The 27,720-nt window shown below is 45.9% G+C and overlaps 1 protein-coding gene across 1 annotated transcript in view; it reads left to right on the top strand.

Moving 5' to 3' along the window:
* The first annotated feature begins 6,854 nt into the window (after window positions 1–6,854).
* LOC147679841 (cytosolic purine 5'-nucleotidase-like) overlaps window positions 6,855–27,720 on the top strand; it is a 242,758-nt gene continuing 221,892 nt past the window's right edge. Inside the window, exon 1 of the mRNA XM_086943402.1 lies at window positions 6,855–7,300. Within this exon, the coding sequence (XP_086799528.1) occupies window positions 7,182–7,300 (119 nt within the window). The 5' untranslated portion in view covers window positions 6,855–7,181. The remainder of the gene's footprint in view (window positions 7,301–27,720) is intronic.

Raw genomic sequence — 27,720 nt, 5'->3', positions numbered from 1 at the left:
GCCGATTGGTTTTCCAATGATTTGTCTGGAGCCCTGCTGGTTCCCCGTACTCCTAAGTAGCAAGGGGCGCACACAGATCGGCGAAAAAAAAAGGAGTTTGGAGGGGAAGGTAGTGGCTGCTTGAGGGTACGGGCAAACCAACTTGCATCAGGCCAAAACCAACGAGGGTCGGTGCAGAACGGCCAGTAGTGCATGGAGGAGCCAGTGTCCCATCAAGAGTTCCATTTGTGATATATGAGGATTACCAAAAGAAAAAAAAAAAAAAAAAAAAAGAATCATGTCCACGTAGAATCTAGAGTCAGTCAGGTAAGCCCTTTTGTACCCACGGGAGAGGGTTGGACGGATTCAGGGCACCCTCCCAGGAGTGGGTCAGGACAGTGGGGAGGATACTCCCCTGTCCTTTGTCCAGTATCGCACCAGAGCAGGAGCCAACGGCACAGGGACACCAAGTGTGCCCCAGATGCAGACTTTCAGGCACTTTGGAAGTGCACCCATCCCGTCCCTGTCTGGGAGGTAGTCACACCTCCTTGTGACAGGATGCCTACTGTCCTGCCTTCCCCTGCTCGAGCTTGGCTCAGCAGCAGGAGGGCAGAAATGTGTCTCTGGTCTGCAGCAACCATTTTGTGCTGCAGGCTCGAGAAGGCTAGTACCGGGAAGACCAGTGACCCCATGACGCTTGCTTCAGACGGGTGGAATTATACCCCCACACCGGATACCGGTGTGGAGGTATGATTCCAAGGTGTTTGATACCAAACACAACATGTTTTGTTGCAGCGTTTTCGAGATAGCATTTTATGCGAACATATAATGCACCTCTGCCTATATGTCTGGCTGCGTCGCTGACAACCCAGCAGAATGGTCTCCGAAGGCTGCAGAGGGGCTCTGATCATGCAGGGACACCCTCTCACGTAAAACCCAGCACCCTGCCATCAGGACTGTCAAGGCCTGCTAGAGGGGTGACTGATAGGTTTTAAGTGTAGTGACCTTTAGATATAGTAAATCTATATCTAAAGTAAGTGGTGCATGCCCCATCTTACACAGGCTGCAATGGCAGGCCTGTAGTCCCATTTTGCATGGCCTCTCCTGGGTGGCATAATTCATGCTTCAGCCCATAGGAGGCCTCTGGGGTACCTATGCCCTGGGTACATATGTACCATATACTAGGGACTGACAAGGGTATCCCAATATCCAATCTGGAGTGTACCTGAGTATATATATATAACAATAACATTTTAAGGAGAAAGCAGATAGACTGGAGTCCTGATTAGCAGGATCCCAGTCAGGCTAGTCAAAAACAGTGTAACATCAAGGAAAAAGTGGGGGTAACCATAATAAGCAGATCCTACTTTACTACACTACCAATATCTGAAATTATCGGTCGGCCTGGAAGTTTGCTCAAATTTGTATGCACCTTTCTGTATCAAATAAAAAACAGGCAAAACAGCGTTCATCTGTTTTGAGAAAATGAAATTTATTTTGTGCTAAAAGACTCAGAGACCTCCATCTAGAGAGTTCTACATGATATTCTGACTTAATCCTGGAGGCTTCACTGTTGGCTATTTTTTCATAGCAGTGTCTATTACCCAATTGTGCCCTGGGTTCCTCCATATACATGGCTATGGGCCAGAGCACAATATTGCCTCCCTTGTCTGCTTGTCTCATCACAATATCTTGTCTCTGGTGTATTTTCTGCAGAAGGTGTTTGTATTATATTGGCTTATTGGCTTCATACAATATGTGGGTGGTCTGACTGCCCATCTGTATTTTTTAAGATCTTTGATTACAGCTTCAGCAAACATATCAAAAGAATCTCTAGGCATTACTGAAAGAAAAATAGATTTGGGTCTGAATGGTGTATTTGGTTTCTCATAAATATCCAGTCCTTGCTCTTGAATGAGCCAATCATCTGAGGCATCAAACTGATCAGCCCTAGATAGAATGTTCATGTCACGCAGTATACTAAGATCTTAAATGTCGAAATTGCCATTCTCTCCTCTGTCTAGAGGATTGTTTGTTTTTATCACATCTTTATTGCCAAAAAAGGTTTTCAGTTTCGACTTCCTTATAAACTTAAAGCAATCTAACCTTGTTTGCACATATTCAAGCTCTGTTGGAATACAAAATGAAAGTCCCAAAGATAAGATTCAAGTTTCTTCATTGTTCAGCTCTTGATCTGTTAAATTTATTATATTCACAGTATTCTCTTCCTTCATTTTTTATTCTTCAACCCCGTTAGCTGTTTCGCCTCCTTTTTCTGCCAAATCTTTTGTTTTTCTTTTTCCTCTTCCCCTTCCTCTCCTTCCTGGATTCCTGCCACGATCTACCAGGGGTCGGACATTGAGATTGTGGTCCCATCGAACAAAACGCAGCTCATCCTCCACTGTTGGTACTGGAGCTGCTTGCCTTGCCTCTTCTTTGTCCGTTTCTACTTCAATGCTCTGATCAGAGCTGCATATATCACTTTGTCTACTATCTCTTTGTGGTCTACTTGCTTGCGACATTTTTTGATGCCGTAAGTTGTCGAATCTTCATGAGAAGGTGAAAATCTGACCTCTATCAATCAATCAGGGTTTGTAAGCGCAGCTACTCACCCGAATGGGTCTCAAGGCGCTGAGGGGGGGATTGGGTTGCGCAACTTCTGGAAGATAACGGAGCTCCGTCAAAGAGCCAGGTCTTGAGGTCCTTCAAGAACTTGGAGAGTGTTGGTGTCTGTCGGAGGTGGAGAAGGAGGGAGTTCCATGCCTTGGCTGCGAGAAGGGAGAAGGCGCATCCTCCTGATCTGGTCTTCCTGATGTGTGTTACCGTCGCACGGGAGAGCTTGGCTGAGCAGAGGGATCTTTCAGGTGCGTGGAAAGTGAGGAGGTGGTTCATGTAGGCGGGTCCGGTGTTGTGGAGGGCTTTGTGGGCGTGAGTGAGAAGCTTGAAGGTGATTCTCTTCTCGACAGGGAGCCAGTGTTGTGTCCGTAGGTGTTGGCAGATATGGCAGTGGCGCAGTAGGTTGAGGACTAGTCTGGTGGCGGCATTCTGGATGTTCTGGAGTTTGCAGGTGAGGTTCTTGTTAATCGTGGCATAGAGTGCGTTGCCATAGTCTAGTCTGCTGCCAATGAGGGCATGGGTAACTGTTTTACTGTGTTCGAGGGGGATCCAGTTGAAAGTTTTTCAGAGTAGGTGTAGGATGTGGTAGCAGATGGAGCTGAAGATGTTGATCTGGCAGTCCATTTTGAGTCCAGGATGATACTGAGGTTGTGTGCGTGGTCCGTGGGGAAGGGAGGGTTGCCGAGGGCAGGGGACCACCAGGTGTCATTCCAGGCATCGGGTGTGGGCCCATGATGAGGACCTCGGTTTTGTCCGTGTTGAGTTGTAGGCAGCTGTTCTTCATCCACCTGGCAACTGCTTCCATTCCATCTTGGAAGTTGTGTTTGGAGAAGTTGCGTTCGCTGGATAGGGAGAGGATGAGTTGGGTGTCATCTGTGTATGATACGATGTTGGGTCCGTGTGATCTGATGATGGATTCGAGCAGGGCCATGTAGACGTTGAAGAGGATCGGGCTGATGGAGGAACCTTGGGGGACTTCGCTGATGGAAGAACCTTGGGGGACTTCGCAGGTGGTCGGTGTGGGTTCCAAGAGGAAAGGAGGAAGTCTGACCCATTGCGTTCTGTCCGAGAGGAATGAGCAGATCCAGTCGAGAGCCTTGTTCCGGATTTCTGCGTCATGGAATCTGCAGGCTATGATGCAATGAGAGACTGTATCGAAGGCCCACTCGTAAAAAAAGGTTTTAGAAACTTTTCCTTTCCTTAAAAAAATCCAGTTTTCCTTTAAGGAAAACAGCCTGCCTTAAAAAAAATGGATTTATTCAAAAAAAAATCATAGACATAGTTGTCTGCTGACCCCACTAGGCCTATTATCAATAACAAAGGGGGGAGAGAGAGAATTGATCGAAATGGATTCATTCTCCCTAGACTAATGTAAATAAACAAAAGGAATCCACTCCTTGGGTGTAGGGCGTGTCCTCCAAAATTGGGGAGCAACCTTGTTGTCTGAGTGGATCAGTGCGAAATACCTTCATACGCATGCGTGGGACCAGCTACACGCATGCGCGGTATCGGAACACATTAACACGGAGCCGCGAGCAGAACCGACAACAAGCCCTTAGAAGGGCAGGCAGGAAACGCTAATTATTCAATTAAATCATTATCTCAGCCCTCGGAAAAAGCACAAATACCCGTGCCTTTGACTCTCTTTGGCATAATCACCGGAGCCACGGAGGGGTTGGTCGGGAGGAATTTCCTCGCTAAAATCGTGAGTACATACAGCAAAGAGCAGCACTGTCTCCACGACGCTAATGTAAGTAAAAATGGGACTCTGAACTTCGCTTTTCTCTCCAGGTGCTAAATAGCAGAAGGGACCCTGACGTTTGGATTGTTGGTTCATGGGGCATCTCTAGCCCTTCAAAACAGTATGTTACCTGTATATAGGGGCATGTAGTGTCTCTCTTTTTCCTTACAGGGGCACTAAACAATATGACAAACATCTTTGATCACTAATGGTGTTATATTTTGAATAACGCTATACGCCAATTCTATAAAAAGTGTATGTTTTATGTTATATGTCAGTGTGTCTAGTTCGTCTTTTTTTAAATCCCACTATAGGCACGAATAACACCTATAGTATGAGACTCAACCGTAATTTTGGTCACCTGTAACCACTGGTCACTTTACCCATGGTTGTTGAAAAGCAGACCACCACAAAAGATTTTTTGTCTTCTTCTCTTAACAGGTCGACTATCAAGCTGCGTTTTGTTAGGTACATTATTTTACCTGCACTGTAGTTCTCACTTTTTTTTAGAGACTCTGATAAAAGTTAGAGAAACGTGAGAAAGGTGGGGATTTGTGTACCCCGTCCTGAAGAAGGTGTTTTTACACCATAACATGTCGACGCACACAGGAAGGAGGTAATGCACATTGTTTGCGTTGTTAACCTCCCACACTTCATTTTAATAGCACCAGCCCGGGGGCCCATCACACATTTTTTGCCACCCCACGAGCCAGGTACTTTTTAAACTTCACTCACTTAGATCTAAACCCCACCACACACTCACATTTAAATACCTCATCCACACCACACATAGTCATTATAAGTGCTCCAGCGTATCCGTAGGTTGCAGCACGCCGTACCCCGTAGAGGGGTACGAGTACCCCAATGATGAAGCATGAAACCAAGGGGCCTGTTGGTGTGTGAGGTGACCCCACTAGGCCACCATCCGTGATTACAGCGATTCATATTGGGTCGTAATTTACAACCTACCTCCAGGCTTCCTCGACTTCCTCCTCCCTCCACCCAACCGTGCCACTCGCTCTTAGCTGCACGAGCTGCGCCTGCCTACCTGGTGAACATTACTGCATAGGTGAACCTTTATGAATCAGAATTTTGGAAACCAACATGTTTGACCATGTCGATTCGCAAAAAAAAATACATTTGGTAAAAGTCGGTTTGCGCAAATTGCAACCACTTTTACGAATGCATTGTACGACCATAAGGCCCTTTAATTTTGCATATTCCAGTTTACAAAATTAATACAGACAAGCGAACAGGTTATTTTCTGTCTCTTTATGTATAAAAATCAGTAAAACCGGAACATTTGTGCCCCAATACTTTCGTATCTGAATCCAGAACGAGTTAACCACCTTCAAGAGGGGTTGTTGACTCCTGAGCCCCACCAGCCACTGGGGAGTCAAGGAAACCTTGAGAGTGTTTGCTAACCACGTTCAGTGATCAGCAGACAGGGCCAAAGGACAGGAAGATGAAAAGACAGGATTATCAATGGTGATACTGCCCAGTACTGCCCACAGAGACTGCAGAGAAGGCCTAACAGGCAGCAAGAGTAGTGTAAATGTACAGAGTGAAGTAAGGGAAAAGAGAGAAGCGTGGATTGTAGGAGGCAGGACAAACGTGGAGAGAGAGAGTGAGAGAGGAAGGCAATGAAGGCAGCAGGAGTGAGAAAAGAAACGGAAGACAAGAGAATAAGACGTAACAAAAAGAAAGGGAGAGGCCCCTGCGATTCAGGGGGCGTGGGGGGCAATCCTTCAGGAGACCCCATGCCCTTCAGAGGGGCCCCATTCTTCCAAGGCCAATGAGCAGCTTTCAGAGATGGGAGACTTGGGGAATCCTCTTCATGTTCTTCATTTGGGGGTATCATTTTCCGTTACTCCACTGGAGAGAAGAGAGTGCAGAAAGGAGCTGGGTAAGAGGTTGAAAACAGAAGGGAGGGGAGGTCAGGGGAGGGGGGGGTGCACTTCCGTGTGAATGTCCCGGCTCCCGGGTAGCTGCTGGTCGCTCGGAGCTGGAAGCCCAGCACAGGGGGTGCATTCAAGATCGGAGCTGGACTGGGAGGAGAAGCAGCAAAACAACTCGTCAGATGAAAGCCACCAGAAGGGTCGAGTGTAAACCGCTGCCAGTACTGTGGAATCTGAGAAGCCTTGGCAATATTACCAAACCCCTGCGAGGCCAATAAGGCGTGTAAATAAACAGTGGCATTAAAAATACACGGGAAATGATTCGCAAGGAAAAACAGGAAGATTTTGGGTGGAAGATGGGGGGGGGGGGGTGCTCACGGTAAAGTTAGATGAGTACGCAAGAACGTAGAAAATTATAACAAAAACACAGGGTGCAGGGGGAGTTAGTGTCAGACAGAGCGGATGAGAGAGAGTAATGGGGTCCTGACAGGAGGACCGAGAGTAGACAGCAAGAAACACGAATGGGGGGGGGGCGTGGAAAGTTAGAGCAACAGGAGGAGGAGAAAGGGGGGAGAGGGTGGGAGGGAGAGGTGAGGAGGACTATCCCGGCCCCTCTAGCTGCGTTGCAAGGGGGCAGTGTGTTTGGAGGGGGAGCAGCCGTGGCTGGGCACAGCTGATAGTCTAATCTGCGCTCCGGGAGCACCTTGGACCCTCTTGTCTGTGAGCCACACTCGGGCAGTGACGAACCGGAGCTGAGGCAGCGCGCGGAGCGCGGCGGAGGGGCGGAGAGGGACAGCGCACTATAAAGGGGCGCTGCTAGCGCTGCGAGCGCTGTAGACGCCGCGGAGGAGCTGGACTCACGGGGGCCGGTGGACTTTAAGGAGCTGTAGAGGGCAGGGCGGCAGTGCTGGCGAAACGCTTGGAGTGAAGACAGTCACCTACTGAAGATGGGGAGCATGGTCTGGGAGCCCCTGCCGGGGTCCGAGAACGGGAGCCTGCGTGACATGGGGGTGAAGGAGCTGAGCCAGGGCGAGCACCGCGCCGTGAAGAGGGACTATCACCACCGGTAAGGAAGACATGACACCACACCTATCCACATCACCTGCCAAAATCACAACACGCCTTGCCCCACTCAAACACACATAATAGCGCTTCGACGCCTCGTCCGAGGGAGAAAGCGCCATATAAATGCAATTGCAATACAATGGAGGATTATAACGCGATCAGAATGTTATAACACAATACATCGACCCATCACCAACGCTAATGGCGACATCACCCTCACACATCGCCCATCCACATCACTTGCACGAATCACACAGTCCCTTTCCTCGCACACAATTCGATTACGCCCGTCTCCCTCCATCTCCCACAACATCACCTACTCAATGGCCTGGGCCAGCGCGCGACTATCCTACAGGTTAAACATATAGGGGCTTATTGACAAGCCCCTTCCGCCGCCGGTGCGTCACTCTTAAAATGGGAAAAGTGACGCACCTGCGGCGCAAGGGCTTATAAATAAGCCCCATAGAACGCAGAGAGCGGGGCAGGTGGTAATCACCACGAGTAGAGTAAGGATTACACACCTGCAGCGCCGCCGCTAAGTACGACAGGTCACCAAGGCACACAGGACACGCCCAGCGATCAGATGAGGTCACAGCTGTGACCCTCGCAGGTGAGGCGCGCGCTCTTCTGTGACAGAGGCCCCAGCCAACCCCAGACAATGAAAGGGCACATCAGTCCGGGCATCCTGAGGGTCAAGGGTACCTACGCGGCAGGGGGAGGTGGGTGGGGAGAGGCAGGTGGCGGGGCACGTCAGGTTTCAGGGGGGCCATTTTCAGCCCAAGGCCAATGGATATCTGTTACCTATGGGAGTCTAGGGGGGCCCACTTCACATTCTCGGGGTTGGGTCATTTTGCGTCAGGCCGCTTTACCTACACGAGTCCCGTGAGACAGCACAGTGGCTGCGTTTACTGCGATTAGGTTGCGTCATGGTATCGGTGTGTCACGTTTGTATGGATCTGTGATTTGACATTGTGTTACTTGTGTGTTGTGTGATCAGTGAGTTGAGGCTGCCTGTCTCTGTAATCAGTGATTTGAGGTTGTTTGCAAATGTTCGATCTTAAGTTGAGGGTTAATAGAGTCTTTAGTGTTTAAGTAGTTGAGGTTGTGTGTACGTGTGATCTTTGGGCTGAGGCTGTGCGTAACCATCAGTGATTTGAGGCTGCCACTCTGTCATAATTGAGCTGAGGGAGTGAGTATCTTTCATCAGTGAGTTGAGACTGTGTGCACCTGTGAACAGTGAACGGATGCTTTGTATGAACAACAGTAAGTTGAAGCTTTATGTAATTCTCATTGAATTTATGTTGTGTGCAAGTATGTATGCGTTGATGTTGTGTGTAATGACGATCCGTGGTTTTCATCAGTTGAATATGTGGGTTGAAGCTGTGTGCAAACAACCGGGAGTTTAGGTTGTGTGTATCTGTGGTCTGTGAGCTGGGGCTGCGTGACAATGATCTGTGGGATAGGCCGTTTCAGTGAGTTAGGGCTGTTGGTATGTGTGTGTAACAATGGTTACTATGGTCAATGTATAAATACATCAACGATGTATTGAGACTGCCTGTAAAATGGATCTGTGTGTACCTGTCAGCGAGTTAAGGGTGCGTGTGACCGTCAGGGAGCTGAGATTCTGAATAACTGTGATCAGTGAGTTGCGTTCATTTGCAGCTGGGATCCGAAAACAAAAAAAGTGTTGCCCCCTCACCGGCTCCCAGCACAGCGTCCAGAGCAAAGTTCATTGCACTGGCTAAAGGGCAATAGGTCACAGAGGCTAGCGCATCCCTTCAAATTGTGCTATAGATTTCTGTTTCTCCAAGTGACTTCTTTCCTCTCACGCTTAACACTGTGATCTTGGGCACATTTATCTCACCCACCTATGAATTTCAGATGCATAAGAAGCTTAAACAGCAACAGCCCCGCCTTGCCTAAAAAGCTTCAACGATCGACTGCAGGGCTCTCAGGTTATCCCACACCCCCGCCCCACTCACAGTCCTTCCATTGTGTCTATGAATACACTCTGCTCTGGGCTCGTAAGCCCCACAATGCCGGGCCCCTCACGCCCTCCGTACCCAGGCCTGATCTTGATGCAAGAGCGGTGCAAATATTTGCAGTGTGTTGGATTAGTGTGGCCCTGTGGGGGTGTTATCTGCTCCTAACTTTACAGCACTTTCTTAAACCTGGCTGTAGAGGGGCTCTTTAGGCGCCGGTCCTTAAATAAACACGAATTACCTAACTTTTGCGAGTAGTTTGCAAGACATCAAAGGCGAGGCCAGAGCAGTCCAGTGACGTGTAACGTGCAGTAAGCCCTAAGTCTAAAGGCCCGGGGCCTTATTTATGAAGGCCTTGCGCCACCGGTGCGTGTCTTTTTCCCATTTTAAAAGTCACGTAAAAGTGGCGCAAGTCCTTCATAAATAAGGCCCCCGGACTTTAAACCCTTACCTCAGCATGTCTCCGAGAGTGCAATCTCAAATATTTTTACACCTTTTTTACACCCACCTTCCTACATCGACGCCATGTGTGTTATAAGCAAAGTTCTCGATTTCACGACTTTTACCTTTTTCAGACATTCCCATGTGTAGGTACGTTTCTGTACTTCTCATTTTATTGGTATTTATCCATAGTTTTGGTTGGTGAACACATGAATTTCCAGCTAGTACATTTTCACGCTTGTTTAAAGGAAAATGTTTATTAACAGCATAACACAAACATGAGGGTTATAAAGAACATTTGGCAATGTAAACAATTACAGAGGTTATCAAAGATGAACACTTCACAGTACATGGAATGCAATCTACACATATCACATATAATAAACCCCACCCTTCCCTAAGCCCTAAAAAGTACCCGACTATCCATTGCCCACCCCTGAGGCCTAAAACTCTCTCCCTTAACATACACTACCCGACCCCCTCTCAGTCCCTGCATCATCCCTAAAATCACCCCAACCCCTTAAACTGCCCTTAAGCCTAATACCCTAACCCCTAATTACAAAATTCGACCCTGACCCTCCCCTAGCCCTGAAAATTGCCCCGACCCTCCCCTAGCCCTGAAAACGGCCCGTGACTCCCAACCCTGAAAACAACCCCAAACTCACAACCCATACAAACTACCCCTAAACCCAGCCCCACTTACCTCTCTGCGTCCTCTCTTCATGCGTGGTTAAGGTATATGCGTGGTTAAGGCAAGCATGGAAGATCCTGCGTAGTTGGAACACGCGTGGCTGAGTCCATAGTCTTTCTACTGTTTCCCATTGCTGGCATTCCCCTCACCTAGTACATTTTCACGTTTATTTACATGGTAGAGTAATACTCATACTCATGCCTGTAGGATTTGAGTGCAAATAGCTGTCATACGCAATAAATGCACTCACCTGAAAACATAATCAGTGTAATACTAGCTCGTGCTACCACCAATTAACAGTCTTTAGGGAAGAGTATTCCCTTTCTAACTCATTATGCTTACAATGTGCAGAACTATTCGACCGCAGGTCATGATCAGGGCAACTGGACTTATGTGGGTGGGGAGGGACAAATTATGCAGCAAGGTTGACTTAATTAGGCTGCAAGAAATGGCAAATTATGCAGCATATTTTTTGCTAGGGTTTAGTTCATTTTTTTGTCATTTTTACACTTGTTAACATTGTTAGGGTAAAGGTTGCACCTCATTAGTTCTAGTGTGATACCCAAACATAGCAATAAGCAACAGGAAGGTAACCAGTCAACCTTTGCATAGGGACCTCCACTGCAGAACAGTGTTTTAGTAACTTTTAAACTAATTGAGCTAGAATCAATTTTCTGTTAAAATCTGGGCATTAAGCATAACATTGAAAATGCAAATACCAAAGCACTCGGTGGAAGTCCAAGCACAGTCAGTCCATAAAATAAGGATTCTTGTCAAAGTATTTAGTCTGATTTATTGCAGGCAGGCGGACAGGTAACTGTAACCTTGTACAGGCGTGTTGAAAGAAGCACAGAGTAGCCAAAACAAGCGACATGTGTTTTGTCACACACTGACTTCTTCAAGGCTAGATATGTGGTAAAAGGTTTAACAAGGAGAAAGATCCAAAATCTGGAATTTGAACTAAGCAAACGTAACAAAGGTCGTTGCCCCCATCCACCAAAGATCTAGGGATGGGTTCCTGAAGTAGAAGCAAAAGCTGTCCGTCAAGTTGGTGATTCAGTGAAAAAATGGAGGGTCACAAGAATTCTGTGGTCCAAATTCCCAAAAGTAGAAAGCCTTCTAAGCTTTATTAGGACAACTCAGTAACTTTGTCCCAATTGAAGCCTGCGGCCCAATAAATATAACAACGATCCTAAACATCATACGTTTCTTGAGCGACAACAAAGTCAAATGTCAGCATTTTGGACTTGATAATTAGTCGTAAGTTAGATGCACCCATGAAAACATAGGAAATGTACCCACTTGTAGTTTTATGAGTATCAGCAGACGAGTCAGGTGGAGGAGCGTTCCTTACTTTCAGAACGCTGAAGTTACAAGCACTGTTTGTCCGACTGCAAGGCATGAACTTCTCAGGGTCTCCGCCTGACTCGTTTGACTGAAACTCATAAAACTACAGGCATGCACATTTCCCATGTCTTCATGCGACCACTGAGCTTCGATGACCTCACCCCAGCTGCTGTGAGGGGAGAGCTGGTGATGGTGTGCTGGGCGCCGGTGATGGTGAAGTGTACCATGATGTGGTCAGTCCAGGTGAATCCTGTGGTGTGGCAGAATTTGATTCTGCTGCTGGAGGTGAAAATGGGGTCAAGTGTGTGTCTGGCTTTGTGCATGGGTTCAGGGACCAGTTGGGTAAGGCCGATGTTGTTCAGATTCTCCAGGAGGGCGATGGAGTTGGGGTCTTTGATGTGGAAGATGAGGTCACCGAGTAGGACATAGTAGTGAGAGTCGATTGCTAGGTGGTGATGAAATTGGGATGGTGTCGCAGAATTTTGCTTGGGGTCCTGTGGGTCTGTAGGCAAGGGTGCCTTTTATCATGGTTTTTGTGTCGGTTTCTTGTAGGAAGTTGAGGTCTTCCATGAAAGGCATGGGGTCATCATAGGTGATGGTGCATCTGATGGTTTCCTTGAAGATGATGGTAATGCTTCTGCCTTGTTTGTTGCCACGGTCTTGGTGAATCATCTTGTAGCCTTTGGGATTGGCAGTGGTGATGTCAGGGTTTAAGGAGGGGTTAAAGCATGTTTGGGTGATGAAGGCAATATCTGTGGCGAGTGTGGTGATGGAGTCCCAGATTTCCGTGGGGTGTTTGCAGAGTGAGTGGGCGTTGTGAAGGATGCAATGGATCAACTTGGGGTGTTCCTGGTTTTGTGTGCATGAGTGCAGCGGCGGCTCCTCCGCTAAGGAGGAGGAGCGTTGCCTCATTGCTTTGCAGCAGTGAAATAAAGGAAATATAAATTATAATAACTTGAGGTTATTATAATTTTATGTGTTCCTGCTGCGGCAGGTTTGCGGGCAGGCCTGCTGCGATGACAGAGGTGTAGAGGGAGGAGTGGTTGGCCCACTCCAAGTGCACATGAATGTTTGTCCAGCCCTCTCGTTCCGGCTAAACCATTGTGCGCCCTTTGCATGTGCTCCACACAGGCTTCATTACAGCCTGCATGGAGAACATGCGCAGTGTCCAATTCCCCAACTGATCGCTGAACCATGGCACTCAGACCAATCACAACGCTATATTGCAGCATTGTGATTGGCTCAGGTCCGACACCAGGAGAGGGACGGTGTCAGAGGGACACAGCAATAAAGTATGCTTTTTTTCTCTTTTAAACCCACTTACCCTCCCTCCTGCCCCTTCTGCCCCTGTTGCGTTCCAGCCGCCACTGCAGGGTGGTGCAGGATCTTTCATAGGTTATGTCGCAGGAGAAGTGTCAGTGTCGGCAGGTGAAAGGCCCTTTGGTGGAGTGTGGAGAGGAGGAGACACAGCTTTTGTTTCGGCGTCTGGTGTCCAGGAGTTCCTTGGCGGTGTAAGGTCGAGTGGTGGTGAGTCCAGGTGTCCTGACGCTGGGCATTGTCCAACTGGTGGTGCGTTGGCAGCACGCTCACTGCACACGTTGGATGCGTTTGCCGTGCGCCCGCAGGGACCTGAAATGGGCAGCACATGGGCAGGGACAGCAAGCAGCCCAGGGGCAGGGACAGCAGGCAGCACAGGTACAGCGACAGTAGGCAGTGCAGAGACAGTAGACAGCGCAGGGATAGGGATGGCAGGCAGTGCAGGGACGGCAGGCAGCACAGGGGTAGGGACTGCCGGCAGTGCATGGACAGCAAGCAGTGCAGGGGCAGGGACAGCAGGCAATTCAGGGGCATGGACAGCTGGCATCGCAGGGACTGCAGGCAGCGCAGGGACAGAGACAGCAGGCAGCACCGGTTCAGAGACAGCAGGCTGTGAAGGGACAACATGGAGTGCAGGGGCAGGGACAGCAGGCAGCGCAGGGACAGAGGAAGCAGGCAGCAAAGGTTCAGAGACAGCAGGCTGTGCTGAGACAACAGACAGTGCAGGGACATCAGGCAGTGTAGGGACAGCTGGCAGTGCGGGGACAGCAGGCAGCGCAAGGACAGGGACAACAGGCAGCGCAGGGACAGCTGACAGTGCAGGGACAGCAGGCAGTGCAGGGACAGCAGGCAGCACACAGACAGCAGGCAGAGCAGAGACACAGTGCCTTAAGCTGGGGGGCCCAGCCAAGCCTCCTCTGGGCATGAACAGGCCCGCCCTAGGCCTGAGCTTTGACCAGATGCTACCTGCATGCGCCCTGAGAAGCAGGAACCGCAAGGATCTTTATTGGTGCAGGGAGGCGTAAAAATCTGCTCAACCAGATGGCTCCACCTCTGGGGCTGCTGGGAAATGGAGTCATGGTCTCATCTGGTGGTGGGAGGGGGTACGAGGAACCTCGACATGCGCTGGTTGAAGACTTCTGGGCACCAGCACTAATGCTTTTACAAATTAAGCACTGGATATTAAGAGATGTACAGATTGCATGTCACATTGCTATATATACTATACTCAATTACTGGACTGACCTTGGTGGCTCAGTGGACTACATTACATAGGGCTGTGCCTGGCCCCGTGGTAACAGGTTCAAATACACAATGGGTCAATTTCATCCTCCTATGGTTGATCTAACAAATAGCACTGAGTTGGGACACGATAAACCTCTACAGCACTTTTGATGAGCGTGTGCTTTACAAATACATGTCATGTTATTTCCTTTAAAAGAGAACTCAAAAAGTAAAATTGCGCCTTCAAAATAAAGTCCATCCATGGAAATCAGTGCTGTGTCTCAATTAAGGTAAGCTGCAGTAGGTGAGGTGAAAGAGGGCAGACACGTGCCCTTGTTATTAAAGGCTTGCAGCGTTTTGTGAGCCTGGTTGCATACTACTTTAGAATTTTTAAAGACCTCATATGATCAATTCTAAAATGTACAATAAGAAGTCCATAGAGAGAGCAGTATCGGTCAGCGCCCTTCATCCATTGGTTTGCATGCCCTTTTTAGGTCTCGGCTAGTAACGCGCTGAAAGCGCGTTCTCGCCAGAGAACTATTGTCGGCGTCTCAGCAGTCTGAGAACACCAAAGTGAGACAAGACCTGGCCACACGCAGCGTTTTCCCATAGGATAACGTTGTGCACGCGGCCAGGTCTTGTCTCCACAGCATTCCAGGGCTGACCGGATCGCGTCGCGCGCCTCTCTGGAATGCAGGGGGAGTCTGCAGAGAGGCGCGCGGCGCTGATAATCAGCCATGCTTTTTTTTTTTTCGTGCCGTCTCTGAGCGTGGAATGCAGGCTGGATTCAAATTACAGAGCATGCCGATAGGGCGTCAGTGAATGATACTGCCGGCGCTTCCCTCTTTTATCTGCTTTTAGAAATAATTGTGCATGACCAAGTGTTTATTCGGTGCCTCCCTGTAGACTAGCCGAGAGAGACCTCGTTTTAAGTGTTGTTCCAAGTGTTGCGTCACGTGAACTCTGATTTTGAGCCTGGTCAGCCGGTCTCGTATTATGGTACTTTTATGTGTGTGTCAAGTCAGACATTTGAGAGCAGGAAGGGTGACTCTTGAAACGCACACGTCTAATGCTGCTGCTTTTGTGGCGGATAGTCTCATTCCTTGATTGCTTTTCTATCTGCTGTTTCACTAAAGGTTAGCTAGCACTTCTGCTTATGGCAGACCTGCCTGGGAACAAACGCCGCGCGCCCCTTACGTGCTCTGTCCTGATGTTGATTCCTGAGGGTTCAATGAGTATCCTTCGTATTTTATGCTGTATGGTAGGCAGGGCTTGTAAAGGATCTCTGCAGCGCTAATCTGCGGGGTTTAGTAATGTGTGACAGAGGCGACAGACCGGGATTCATGCGTGTGCCTACAGTGCTGCTCCTTGTAATCTGAGCGCAGTATGCCCTCGTGTTTGAGGTCGAGGTCGACTGTACCAGTGTGCGCTTGTTTTTGTACGGCCCGTGCATGTTTTCCTCTTCTTACTATAGACCTTACCGCCTCTACACCCTCCCTAATGAAGAACACAACCATCCGAGAGAATGCGCCTAAGACCCCATGCATCCCATGTGTTTGCAGCCCCACGGTCGCATTTACAAGTGCAAGACGAGCTGTTTACGTTGAACGAAAGCAGTCCTTCCTGTCCCATCCATTCTCTCCAAACACTGGGCAGTTCTATTAATAGAGCCGTGAATCATTGCCGAGTCATCAGTATGCCGCAAGCATCTGCAGGTAACCGCTGTGTGTATTTGTGAAGCATGTGCACGCTTATGATGATGTGTAGGTCGGCACTGTGTGCAGATGTTTTGTAATGTACTTCTGAAGTTTGCGAAATACTGTTCTATAATTCAGCACTTTTTGCAGGTGAGCTATAATCATCCGAGAGTCAGCAGTGTCAGGTGTGTGTTTGCGCGCACATACCATAGTAGTTTATACGTCTGTGGTGGTGATGTGCCAGACAGCGCCACCATGTGGCAGACTGTCACAAGCACCAGTGCTGACAATTAAGTGCTGCGTGGAGCACCGGAAACCACTGGCTCAAATTAAGCAGGGTGGGCAAGACTAAGTCAGAGGGGTCTCTAGAAATACCACAGGCACCTCTCACGCATTGTCTGTCTCCCATTCTCTATCCTTTCATACCCTGTATAGTCTATTTTTTTCTTTCCTCGGTTACACTACCTGTCTCTTTCCGTTTTCAGCACTATGTGCTTCTTTTCAAAAACATTCTGTGCTGGACTAGTTGCATATTACATCTAACTTGCCCACTCTCAGGCAGTGGAGGCGAATTCGCCGCATGTACACTTTAGCACCGATTAACCACAACTGACATAATGGCTGACACTGCAAGAGTGCAATGGTCCAAGACAGTTAATTAAATTCGTAGTTGCCAACATTTGAAAACAAGCATTTGCAATGTAGTAGGTCTTGCATTTACGCGACTTTGAGCTATTGGCATTGTAAATGACAATGACTTTTATTTATGTTTTGGTTTTTAAAACATAAATAAAAGACCTTGTCACTTACAATGTCAAGACCTTAAACTCGCGTTCATTTACATTGCTAATAGCTCTAACTTTTGCAATGCCGAGACCGTTGCATTGTACATGCTTGTTAGGGTTTTGCCATCACTTGGATAGGCAGTCCCATTAGAGGCATTTCGAGGATGTTTGCATTGTTCCAGGTGTATTCATTCCCATTAGACTTTGATGATAGAACATTATATTGTCCTTTTGTTAGACATTTGTGTATTTGCTTTGCTGACACAATCACATTTAAATTGCTGGTTTATGGATTTTTTTGTTTAGGAAGTCCCTGCTGTTTTGTTGACTTAGACTGTCATTAAGGCAGAGTGATATTTAGTAACTGAACTCGTGTGGACGATATGTTTTGCTTTGCAGTCACGTTTGCATAATTTACAGATTTACAGCTTTTTTATTCGCAAAGTAAAGGTGTGAATACATAGACTATGGTAAAAATACAAGGAAAACAGTGGTTATTTGTGAAAAGTATATACTATGCAATAATTAGTTGTATATGCCTTTTAAGTTCATCCTTTACAACATAATCTGTATCGCCTTACTACTTTTCAAATGCTCTTCTTCGAGGGTACACTTTACCTTTGCCAGTGCAGTCTATTCGGGAAAGTGGTCCAGCTTACATATTCTTTAGGCCCAAGATTTTCTGCCTAAGGTAGCTAGCGAAAATACACTGAAAGTCGCTCTACTATTTCTATTATGTCTGGGGTTAGACAAGAGCCTTTGATTTTACCAAAATTCTATGCCCACGTAAAGGGGCTTTAAGCCTGCCTTCTTCATCCATTGGCCTGTTGATGTGTCATTCACATTTTGTTCCGTCAACTACAATATAAAGCATGGAGCAGTAGGATAAGCTCTGTTCAATCATCGGCTAACTTTACTATGAGTGAAAGGTTTCTGCTCTTTCACTATGTGCGCCTCTGTCTACAAAGAATTTCCAGTGACTACTATGGCAATCTGTGCTTTTTTTGAGAGAATATTTTTTCTTTCTTTTAGTTAATGTTTTTTTTAAAGATTGACGAGAGGCCAGCAGGTCCCCCCCACCATAAGATTTTACTGAAACCACGACAAAACAAAAAGAGCACCAATGAAGCTAAAAAGGCTGGCAGCCAATGCCAGAGCAATTGGCTTTGCCAATGCTTGTTTGGTTTGTGCTTGATAAAATTGATGCAATGGTTAGCAGCATACCGGCTTGTAAATGTAGACGTTTCTTTGTGCCTTTAAACTAATGACCTTTATACAGACAAGCCGTGCTGTTGCAGGCCTGTCCATTGTAGGTCTCTCCCCAGTTAGAGTATCCAAGTCAGTTTTTGTTTGCATTCATTTCATGGCAAGAATTAACCTGATTCCGGAGTCACAGCCTGAATGGAAAAAGTTCAGTGCTAAACAGTCAGATTTTCTTGAAATACAATGCTTTTTATTGTGGAAATGTACCATTATCACTGGAGTTTGTATGTTGTCACCTAGATAGAGCTGCCTAGGTTGTTCTACAAACTTTTATTGAATAATCCATATGCACATATGATGACTGTTATTACTTATTTTGGGTTTCTTTTAACTTTTTTATCTTCCTGTGTCTTTTTGTGTTAACTGTATGGCTGATGGAAGCAGGCTTAATTTGTGCCGGTGGTTTCCGGTACTTGGCAACAGTCAATTATTAATTCAATATACAGTAAAAATGACTATTATCTGCCGCCTAAGCCATTCTTATAGCTTTGGGGCCCGGAATAGTCCAAATAGTCACACTGGTAGGAGTGTAGTGGTTAGTAGTTGTTACTATCATTGACAGCATGGCAGGGCAATGTATGGTGCAAGCTGCTGCGTCCTTCTGACGAGAGCGCTGGCACTTATATTTCTTACAAATTAAGCACTGGATGGAAGAAACCTAATTGATAGTGGACCAACCTATAAATCCAATGGTAATGTTACAGTTGTTTGGCACACACCTACCACACACATTGTCGAAGTGAAACGTGGTCTTCTGTAGTCCCTGGCAACATTTTCAGTTCGCTAGCATAATTTCGAATAATTTTGCATGGTACTTGTTACACGAAATTACACTACTACACCATGTCTAACTAGTAAGTATGCTGCGTTCTCGGCAAAAACTTCAGTGCAAGCACATTGGAACACCGTGAAGAACCAGAATGTAAGTAGGTGATGTTTGCAGTGCTTATTTGGGAATGGGGCGGGGTGCACTATTTTTTAAGTGCAAAATGCATCCTCGGCCATAACACATTTCATGGTCAAATTGTATTGTGTTGTATTGTATGGCATACTTGTATAGCGCTAAACTGTCACCCCAAGGGTATCCTGGCGCTTGACTTGAACAACCATACACAGCTTTTGTGCTACTTTAGGACTTTATGGGGACCTGGGAAAAAGGTGTGTTTTTAGTCCTTTTTTGAAGGAGGAAAAGTCCTCCTTACTTCTCAGTGCCATGGGTAAGGCATTCCACAGTTTAGCTGCGGTGAACCTAAAGCAATGACCCCCCATCCTCTTCATCAAGATTTTAGGAATAACCACCAAACAGGCGGAAGAGGAGCGGAGGGATCTGGAGGGAATGTACCAGGAGAACATCGTCTGCAGCGATGAAGGCCCCTGGCCATGAAGAGCCCTGAAAACAAGACATAATGTCTTAAAGTCAATGCGCCGGGCGATTGGCAGCCAGTGGAGATCCGTGAGTGCCAGAGAGGATGAATCAAGACGCCGTCTGGAGAGTGCCAGCTTGACAGCCATATTCTGCACCCGCTGCAATTTGCCCACTAGGGTGGCTGGGGCGCCCAGAAGTAGTGCGTTGCAGTAATCGAGCCTGCTTAAGATGATACTACGCACTACCTCCGGGCAGGCATGTCTCGGGAGAGAGCAGAGGATCTTCCGCAAGGTTCGAAGCAGCAGCATGCACGTTGCCACGGTTTTATTGACAAACGCGTCGAGCTGGAGATTAGGTTCGAACAGCACCCCCAAGTTCCGGGTGGACACTGCCACTGCCCCCGTGCTCTGGAAGGAGGAAGGCCAAAAGTCTGGTGGCAAAGGCCGAGGGACGAGATCGGAGGAGCAGTGCAGTACCTCGGTCTTTGAACTGTTGAATTGCAGTGAGTTGAGGCACAACCATTCAGCAGTGGCTGACATGCAGCGGTGGAAGGTCTCCTGTGACACAGCGTGACACAGCGTCCTTACCCTCAAACGAGAAGATAAGTTGCGTATCATCCGCATAATTGATGACCGCAATGCCATAGGACTTGATTAAGCTGATCAGGGGACGGAGGTAGAGATTGAATAGAATGGGGCTAATGGCCGACCCTTGAGGCACTCCCTGCCCCACCCTCCTGGTGTCCGAGCGGTAGGGTGGCAAGGCAACCACCTGGTGTCTGTTATCAAGGTACGAGACCAGCCAGTTAAGGGCCAGGCCAGAGACCCCAATCTCCTCTAGTCTCCCGATCAGAGTGGCATGGTTGACCGTGTCGAATGCGGCCGACATGTCGAGCAGCACTAGGATGGCTGCTCGACCATGGTCGACACGCGAACGAAGGTCATCCAAGGCAGTCACTAATGCAGACTCAGTGCCATGAGTTGGCCTGAAGCCGTAAATATAGCGTCAAATGGCAATTTCGCCTTTCACGCAATTCGTCATAATTTTTCTGAAGGTTTGGTTTATGACGCAACTACAAATAACACAAATTTTACACGCCCCTAATCTTTTGATAACTGGGGCTATGGAACGGCGCATTTTGATAGTAGCATGATCGTTATAGTGTACAGCGCAAACCGTTATAGTCACTTTTAGAATAATAGTCTCTACTGCTGGTGTTCAATTGACTGAGCTAAATCACTACTCTGTAGTATTAATGAAAACATTTTGAAGCAATGTTTTTCACGCTGTATTTTGTTAATGTTCAGAAAGGTTTAAAAAAAAACTCCAGTTGCTGATGACAGGATGTAATTTGATGTATATATATATTTATATATATATATATATATCCGTTCCACCTCGTACTTTCCAGTACAAATGCACTCTCAGCAATAATCTCCGCCAAACAATAGTATGGTTTTGGAAGACTTTATTCCATATCAAGCCAAACTGTCAAAAAACCCAACGCGTTTCGGCGACACACTCGCCTTGGTCACGGGTCATATATATATATATCTATACTACTATTATAAAGAGAGAACTGTGTCCTTTGAGCCAGGTAAACTCGAAAACTACACCACCAATCCAAACACCCAATACATCTTTGAAAACGTCAGGGCAAGCACAAGACACACTTTGGTGTCAAAACGCGTAAAGTTGACTGAGAAATAAAAAGAAATCTGGGCATCTCTACTACCGAGTGCACGTGGTGCTTTCAGCACACTGGGATTATTCATTGAATTTTTCGGCTTATGGGTTCGCCGAATTACGCGCCACCCGACAATGGGAGCAGGACCCCGGAAGGACCCTTCCTGGTTGCAGCATTGATATATATATATATATATATATATATATATATATGAGAACGTTGGATCTCTTCACTCTAGCTCTGCGTATGCGGACACAGCCTCCACGCCAACCACAGGAAGGAAGAGACGAACCATCAAATTGGCAGGCAAATAGTATTTTATTTTCTAGCAGTTCACTCAGCCATAGATCAGCGACGCGTTTCGGACACGGATGCCCTTGTTCACGCTGCTATACAAAGAATAAAACAATCACAAGCCGTTTTTAAATGCATGTCACCTGTGTAGGTTACCACCCCCTGGTGGTAACTTCCTGTACCACGTGGAAAACATAAGTGTAGAAAGACTATCGCTGCTAGGGGGTTATAACTCTTTGAGCACACTTAAAACAAATGTCAGGTTAAATCCATGATCAATAAATAGACAATATTAATGAATTGCACAAAATAACTGGTTAAATCCACATATATACAGAATGATTCATTATTATGTTAGCATGCATAACGTGTAATATGAAAAAGGCTGTTATAAATATTGGGAATGGAAATCCAATAAGTGCAAACAGGCGTCAGGACCATATTGTAAAGTGTGCAAAATATAGCAAAGTAGTATTTAGCAGCAAATAGACCATAATAAAGTGCATATGTGACAATAAAGTGCAAAAAATGGTGATTGCGACGGAAGATGGACAACGTCTTACGGAAGTATATGTTAAGCCTCAAAATACCACCAGGACAACGGAAGCCTAAGCAATAAATATAACTGTTATTCAGAGCCCTGAATTAAACACAGGTCATAAATATATAAAGGCAATCAATGTCACAAAAGTTAAAAGAAGTATCAAAAAGTGTAGAAATAGTGTTAAAATAGTGTTTAAAAGCTAGTATCAAAATTTCTTATAAATATAACAATATCTACAATCTATTAGGACAGAGCAAATAACCAATGTGCAACAAGCAATTGTATAAAGTGCTATACACAGTGCAAGACTTAACACACCAATATCAAAGTCAGGAAAAATGAGAGAAAATATAATAATAATAATAACATAGCATGAATAAGACATGATGGGGAAATACATCCATATATATATATATATATCCATACTAATAATATAAAGAGAGAGCTAAAATCTTTGAGGCGGGTAATCTCAGGAACCACAGCACCGATCACAACACCCAATACAGCGTTGGAAAGGGCAGTTGCAGCAGAAGGACATAGGCTGTACAGACGCCCACCATATACATTTAAAAGGTAAAAGAACCGTGCCAGCAAAGTAGTCCCTTGTGGGCGTGTCTGCATTGTGCTGTGGGCGTGTGCTGGGGGCGTGTGCTGGGGGTGTGTGCTGGAGGCGTGACAAGCACTGGGGGCGTGTGGTACGTTCCACCCTTCATGCCATGTCTCATATTGTGTGCTAATCCCACCCTGCTCCCTTTAAATACCCCTGCACCCCATGATCATAACCCACACTTACTCCTTAAAGTACCCCAACACCCTTAAACACCAACCCATCTTAACCCTATAAATATACCCTGTACCCCAAAACCCAAACCTATCCCTAAACCCTAAAAATACCCGTATACCCCAAAAACACAAACCTAGCCCTGAACCCTATAAATACCCCTGTACCTCAAAACCCAAACCTACCCCTGAACCCTAAAAATACCTCTGAACCCCAAAACCCAAACCTAGCCCTGAAACCTAAAAATACCACTGTACCCTAAAACCCAAACCTACCCCTGAACCCTAAAATACCCCTGTACCCCAAAACACACACCTAGCCCTGAACCCTTAAAATAACCCTCTACCCCAAAACCCAAACCTACCCCAGAACCCTAAAAATACCCCTGTACCCCAAAACCCAAACCTACCCCTGAACCCTAAAAATACACCTGTACCCCAAAACCCAAACCTACAGCTGAACCCTAAAATACCTCTGTACCCCAAAACCCAAACCTAGCCCTGAACCCTAAAAATACCCCTGTACCCCAAAACCCAAACCTAGCCCTGAACCCTTAAAATACCACTGTACCCCAAAACCCAAACCTAGCCCTGAACCCTAAAAATACCACTATACCCCAAAACCCAAAACGTTATCTGAACCCTTAAAATACCCCTGTACCCCAAAACCCAAACATAGCCCTGAACCCTAAAAATACCCCTGTACCCCAAAACTCAAACCTAGCCCTGAACCCTTAAAATACCCCTGTACCCTAAGAATACCCCTATACCCCAAAACACATACCTATCCCTAAACCCTAAAACTACCCCTGTACCCCAAAACCCATACCTATCCCTAAACCCTAAAACTACCCCTGCACCCCATAACCCACAACTATATCGGAACCCTTAAAATACCCAAACACCCCAAAACATATACCTCAGTACCCCAAAACATATACCCCTATACCCATAATTACCTTATCTAAACATAAAAAAAACATGCTTTTACCATTCATGCATTGTATGCGTGGTAAAAGCATATAAAATGTAATGCCATTCGTTATAATGGCACTGCGGAGTCATGGTACTTTCGTAATGAAAGTATGCGGATTGATGGTATGCGGAAAGAAAGTTGCGCAATAATGGGTGTTTATCCTCCCCCGGTAAGTACTGGGGAGCTAGGTTTGAATCTCGGCATCAGCTCAACATCCTGTGATTCCAGGCAAATTGCTTTGTCTCCCTGTGCCTACCACAAATGATGAATGTGTTCTTCTGTAATGTAAATTTAGCTCATGCCATGTTGTCGAGTTTGCGCTATAAAATATTGCAAGAAAAAATAAAGTAGGGAAACTCGAGTTCACACACTACTGAACGCGCACTCTTAAGTGCATCAGCAGTGCACTGTGAATCGGAGCGATTCACAGGCCTGTCACAGATAAGAAATGCTATCAAAACGAAATCCTACAAAACAATATACTACTGACCGGCAGCAATTCATACCTGGACAACGTCGGGACGGGCTGCTAGTATATATATATGTATATATATCGGCAATACCTCGCAGCTGCGCTCACCTTTGGTGAATTACGAGGCAAGGACCAACTTGTAACAGCATATTTATTTATTGTCAAACAGACAGACTGCCATATATATATATATTCGGCTCCAATCATCCACCAGGGTTATACCTGTACAGATGCGCAGCACTCACAGGGATGGTTTTTCCAAAAATTTTATTTAAAAATCCTCTAGCACATCAAAAAGACGCGTTTCGGCGTTTAGCCTTTGTCAATTTGCTCAACAGTTGGCGCCATGTTTGTTCGTATTTAAATATGCATCACATGATTACTGTCATGAACATAGAAAGTGGACTGTTAGTCCTTTCACAACACAACTCCATATTGCAGTGTGTAAATGTATAATCGAGACGCGATATATAGCGCAAACATTAAGATTCTCAAACAAGTCATGTGACAACCAAATGAGCTCATCCTTTACAATAACCCATTACATCATAATCACGCCCATGGATGGGCTTCTACCCAAGCGGAGTCCAACATTAAAAACTCCTTGCAATCCAGCCCTGGCTGGGCTACCAGTTCAGACATAGTAAATATGACACATACATGTATTTGATGCTAGTTCAGGTCAACTTGCAAAACTTATGTTGATTCGTCTGAATAATTCATATTTATACACATAATAGAAGAAGACATCATTCAAGAGAATTCATTACAAAATCATACAACTCATCTTTAGCCCAAATGTACCGCCAATTCTTCATGGACATTTAAACCATTCGGCATCTTACTTTGTAAATCGATAATGTATCGCGACTCTAGTCGCCTCAATTTCTGTAGCCGATCGCCCCCCCTTACCCTCACGGGGACGCTATCTAAGCATATGTATGACAACAGATCCATGTTCCGTCCATGTGCTTTGTCAAAATGTCTGGCGACTGGGTAAGATGCATCAGCATTATTGATGGCTCGCATATGCTCTAATATGCGAATCTTGACCGGATGGGTCGTACTCCCTATGTACCTCATCCCACAGGGACATGTTAAGCAATATATGGCATAGGGTGTCGTGCATGTCAGGAATTTCTGTATTCTTTTTGGTGTAGCTAGTCCAGGGATCTTATAGGATAAAGTACGTTTGCTGTATTTACACGCTTTGGAGTGTCCACACGGATAAAAGCCATTAAGTTGTTTCAACTGAGGTTGTACATTATGGCTCTCATTGCGGCTATGTACCAAATGGTCTTTTAGCGCCCTAGCTTTCCTGAATGTGACCAGCGGATTAGGTGGCAGATCTTCCCTAACGATGTTATCGGTCATTAGGATGTTCCAATTTTTACATAGGATCCTTTTCAGTCACCTGCGTTCTCTGAGAATGTCGTGATCAGTCTGAACGAGCCACTTTCTGACTCCCTGTTCTTCATTTTAAGTAGCTCGCTCCTCTCTATACTGTTCACCTTCCTCAAAGCTTGTGAAAACACCCCATTCTTGTAACCTCTTGCTTTAAACTGGTTAAACTTTCCTTAGCCGCTTTCAGAAATTCCTGATCACGTGAGTTATTTCTCTTAATCCTCAGTAGCTCCCCGTACGGAATACTATTTACCAATTGTTTGGGGTGACTACTGGTGGCATAAAGTGTAGAGTTGCCTGCCGTCGATTTACGGAAGAGTTTAGTGTGTATCTTGCCCTTCTCTATATACACAGTGAGATCTAAGTAATTCACCTCAGTACAACTTATCTCTCCCGAAAATCTCAAGTTTACATCATTATTGTTCAATACATCAATATGTGTTGCAGCTACCTCAACAGGACCATCTAGAATGATAAAAAAGATTGTCTATGTAATGATACCAACCCCTTATTTTTTGATTCCATTCATGGTTAGTTTCTGACCAGGCCACCTGCTCCTCCCACCAGCCCACTGGATTGCAAGGAGTTTTTAATGTTGGACTCCGCTTGGGTAGAAGCCCATCCATGGGCGTGATTATGATGTAATGGGTTATTGTAAAGGATGAGCTCATTTGGTTGTCACATGACTTGTTTGAGAATCTTAATGTTTGCGATATATATCGCGTCTCGATTATACATTTACACACTGCAATATGGAGTTGTGTTGTGAAAGGACTAACAGTCCACTTTCTATGTTCATGACAGTAAATAGAGAAGGGCAAGATACACACTAAACTCTTCCGCAAATCGACGGCAGGCAACTCTACACTTTATGCCACCAGTAGTCACCCCAAACAATTGGTAAATAGTATTCCGTACGGGGAGCTACTGAGGATTAAGAGAAATAACTCACGTGATCAGGAATTTCTGAAAGCGGCTAAGGAAAGTTTAAACAGATTTAAAGCAAGAGGTTACAAGAATGGGGTGTTATCACAAGCTTTGAGGAAGGTGAACAGTATAGAGAGGAGCAAGCTACTTAAAATGAAGAACAGGGAGTCAGAAAGTGGCTCGTTCAGACTGATCACGACATTCTCAGAGAACGCAGGTGACCTGAAAAGGATCCTATGTAAAAATTGGAACATCCTAATGACCGATAACATCCTTAGGGAAGATCTGCCACCTAATCCGCTGGTCACATTCAGGAAAGCTAGGGCGCTAAAAGACCATTTGGTACATAGCCACCATGAGAGCCATAATGTACAACCTCAGTTGAAACAACTTAATGGCTTTTATCCGTGTGGACGCTGCAAAGCGTGTAAATACAGCAAACGTACTTTATCCTATAAGATCCCTGGACTAGCTACACCAAAAAGAATACAGAAATTCCTGACATGCACGACACCCTAAGCCATATATTGCTTAACATGTCCCTGTGGGATGAGGTACATGGGGAGTACGACCCATCCGGTCAAGATTCGCATATTAGAGCATATGCGAGCCATCATAATGCTGATGCATCTTACCCTGTCGCCAGACATTTTGACAAAGCACATGGACGCAACAGGGATCTGTTGTCATACATATGCTTAGATAGCGTCCCCGTGAGTGTAAGGGGGGGCGATCGGCTACAGAAATTGAGGCTACTAGAGTCGCAATACATTATCGATTTACAAAGTAAGATGCCGAATGGTTTAAATGTCCATGAAGAATTGGCGGTACATTTGGGCTAAAGATGAGTTGTATGATTTTGTAATGAATTCTCTTGAATGATGTCTTCTTCTATTATGTGTATAAATATGAATTATTCGGACGAATTAACATAAGTTTTGCAAGTTGACCTGAACTAGCATCAAATACATGTATGTGTCATATTTACTATGTCTGAACTGGTAGCCCATCCAGGGCTGGATTGCAAGGAGTTTTTAATGTTGGACTCCGCTTGGGTAGAAGCCCATCCATGGGCGTGATTATGATGTAATGGGTTATTATAAAGGATGAGCTCATTTGGTTGTCACATGACTTGTTTGAGAATCTTAATGTTTGCGATATATATTGTATCTCGATTATACATTTACACACTGCAATATGGAGTTGTGTTGTGAAAGGACTAAC

Source organism: Lissotriton vulgaris, chromosome 11, assembly GCF_964263255.1.
Source record: "Lissotriton vulgaris chromosome 11, aLisVul1.2, whole genome shotgun sequence".
NCBI classification, from domain to species: domain Eukaryota; kingdom Metazoa; phylum Chordata; class Amphibia; order Caudata; family Salamandridae; genus Lissotriton; species Lissotriton vulgaris.
This window is presented reverse-complemented; position numbering and strand designations above follow the sequence as displayed.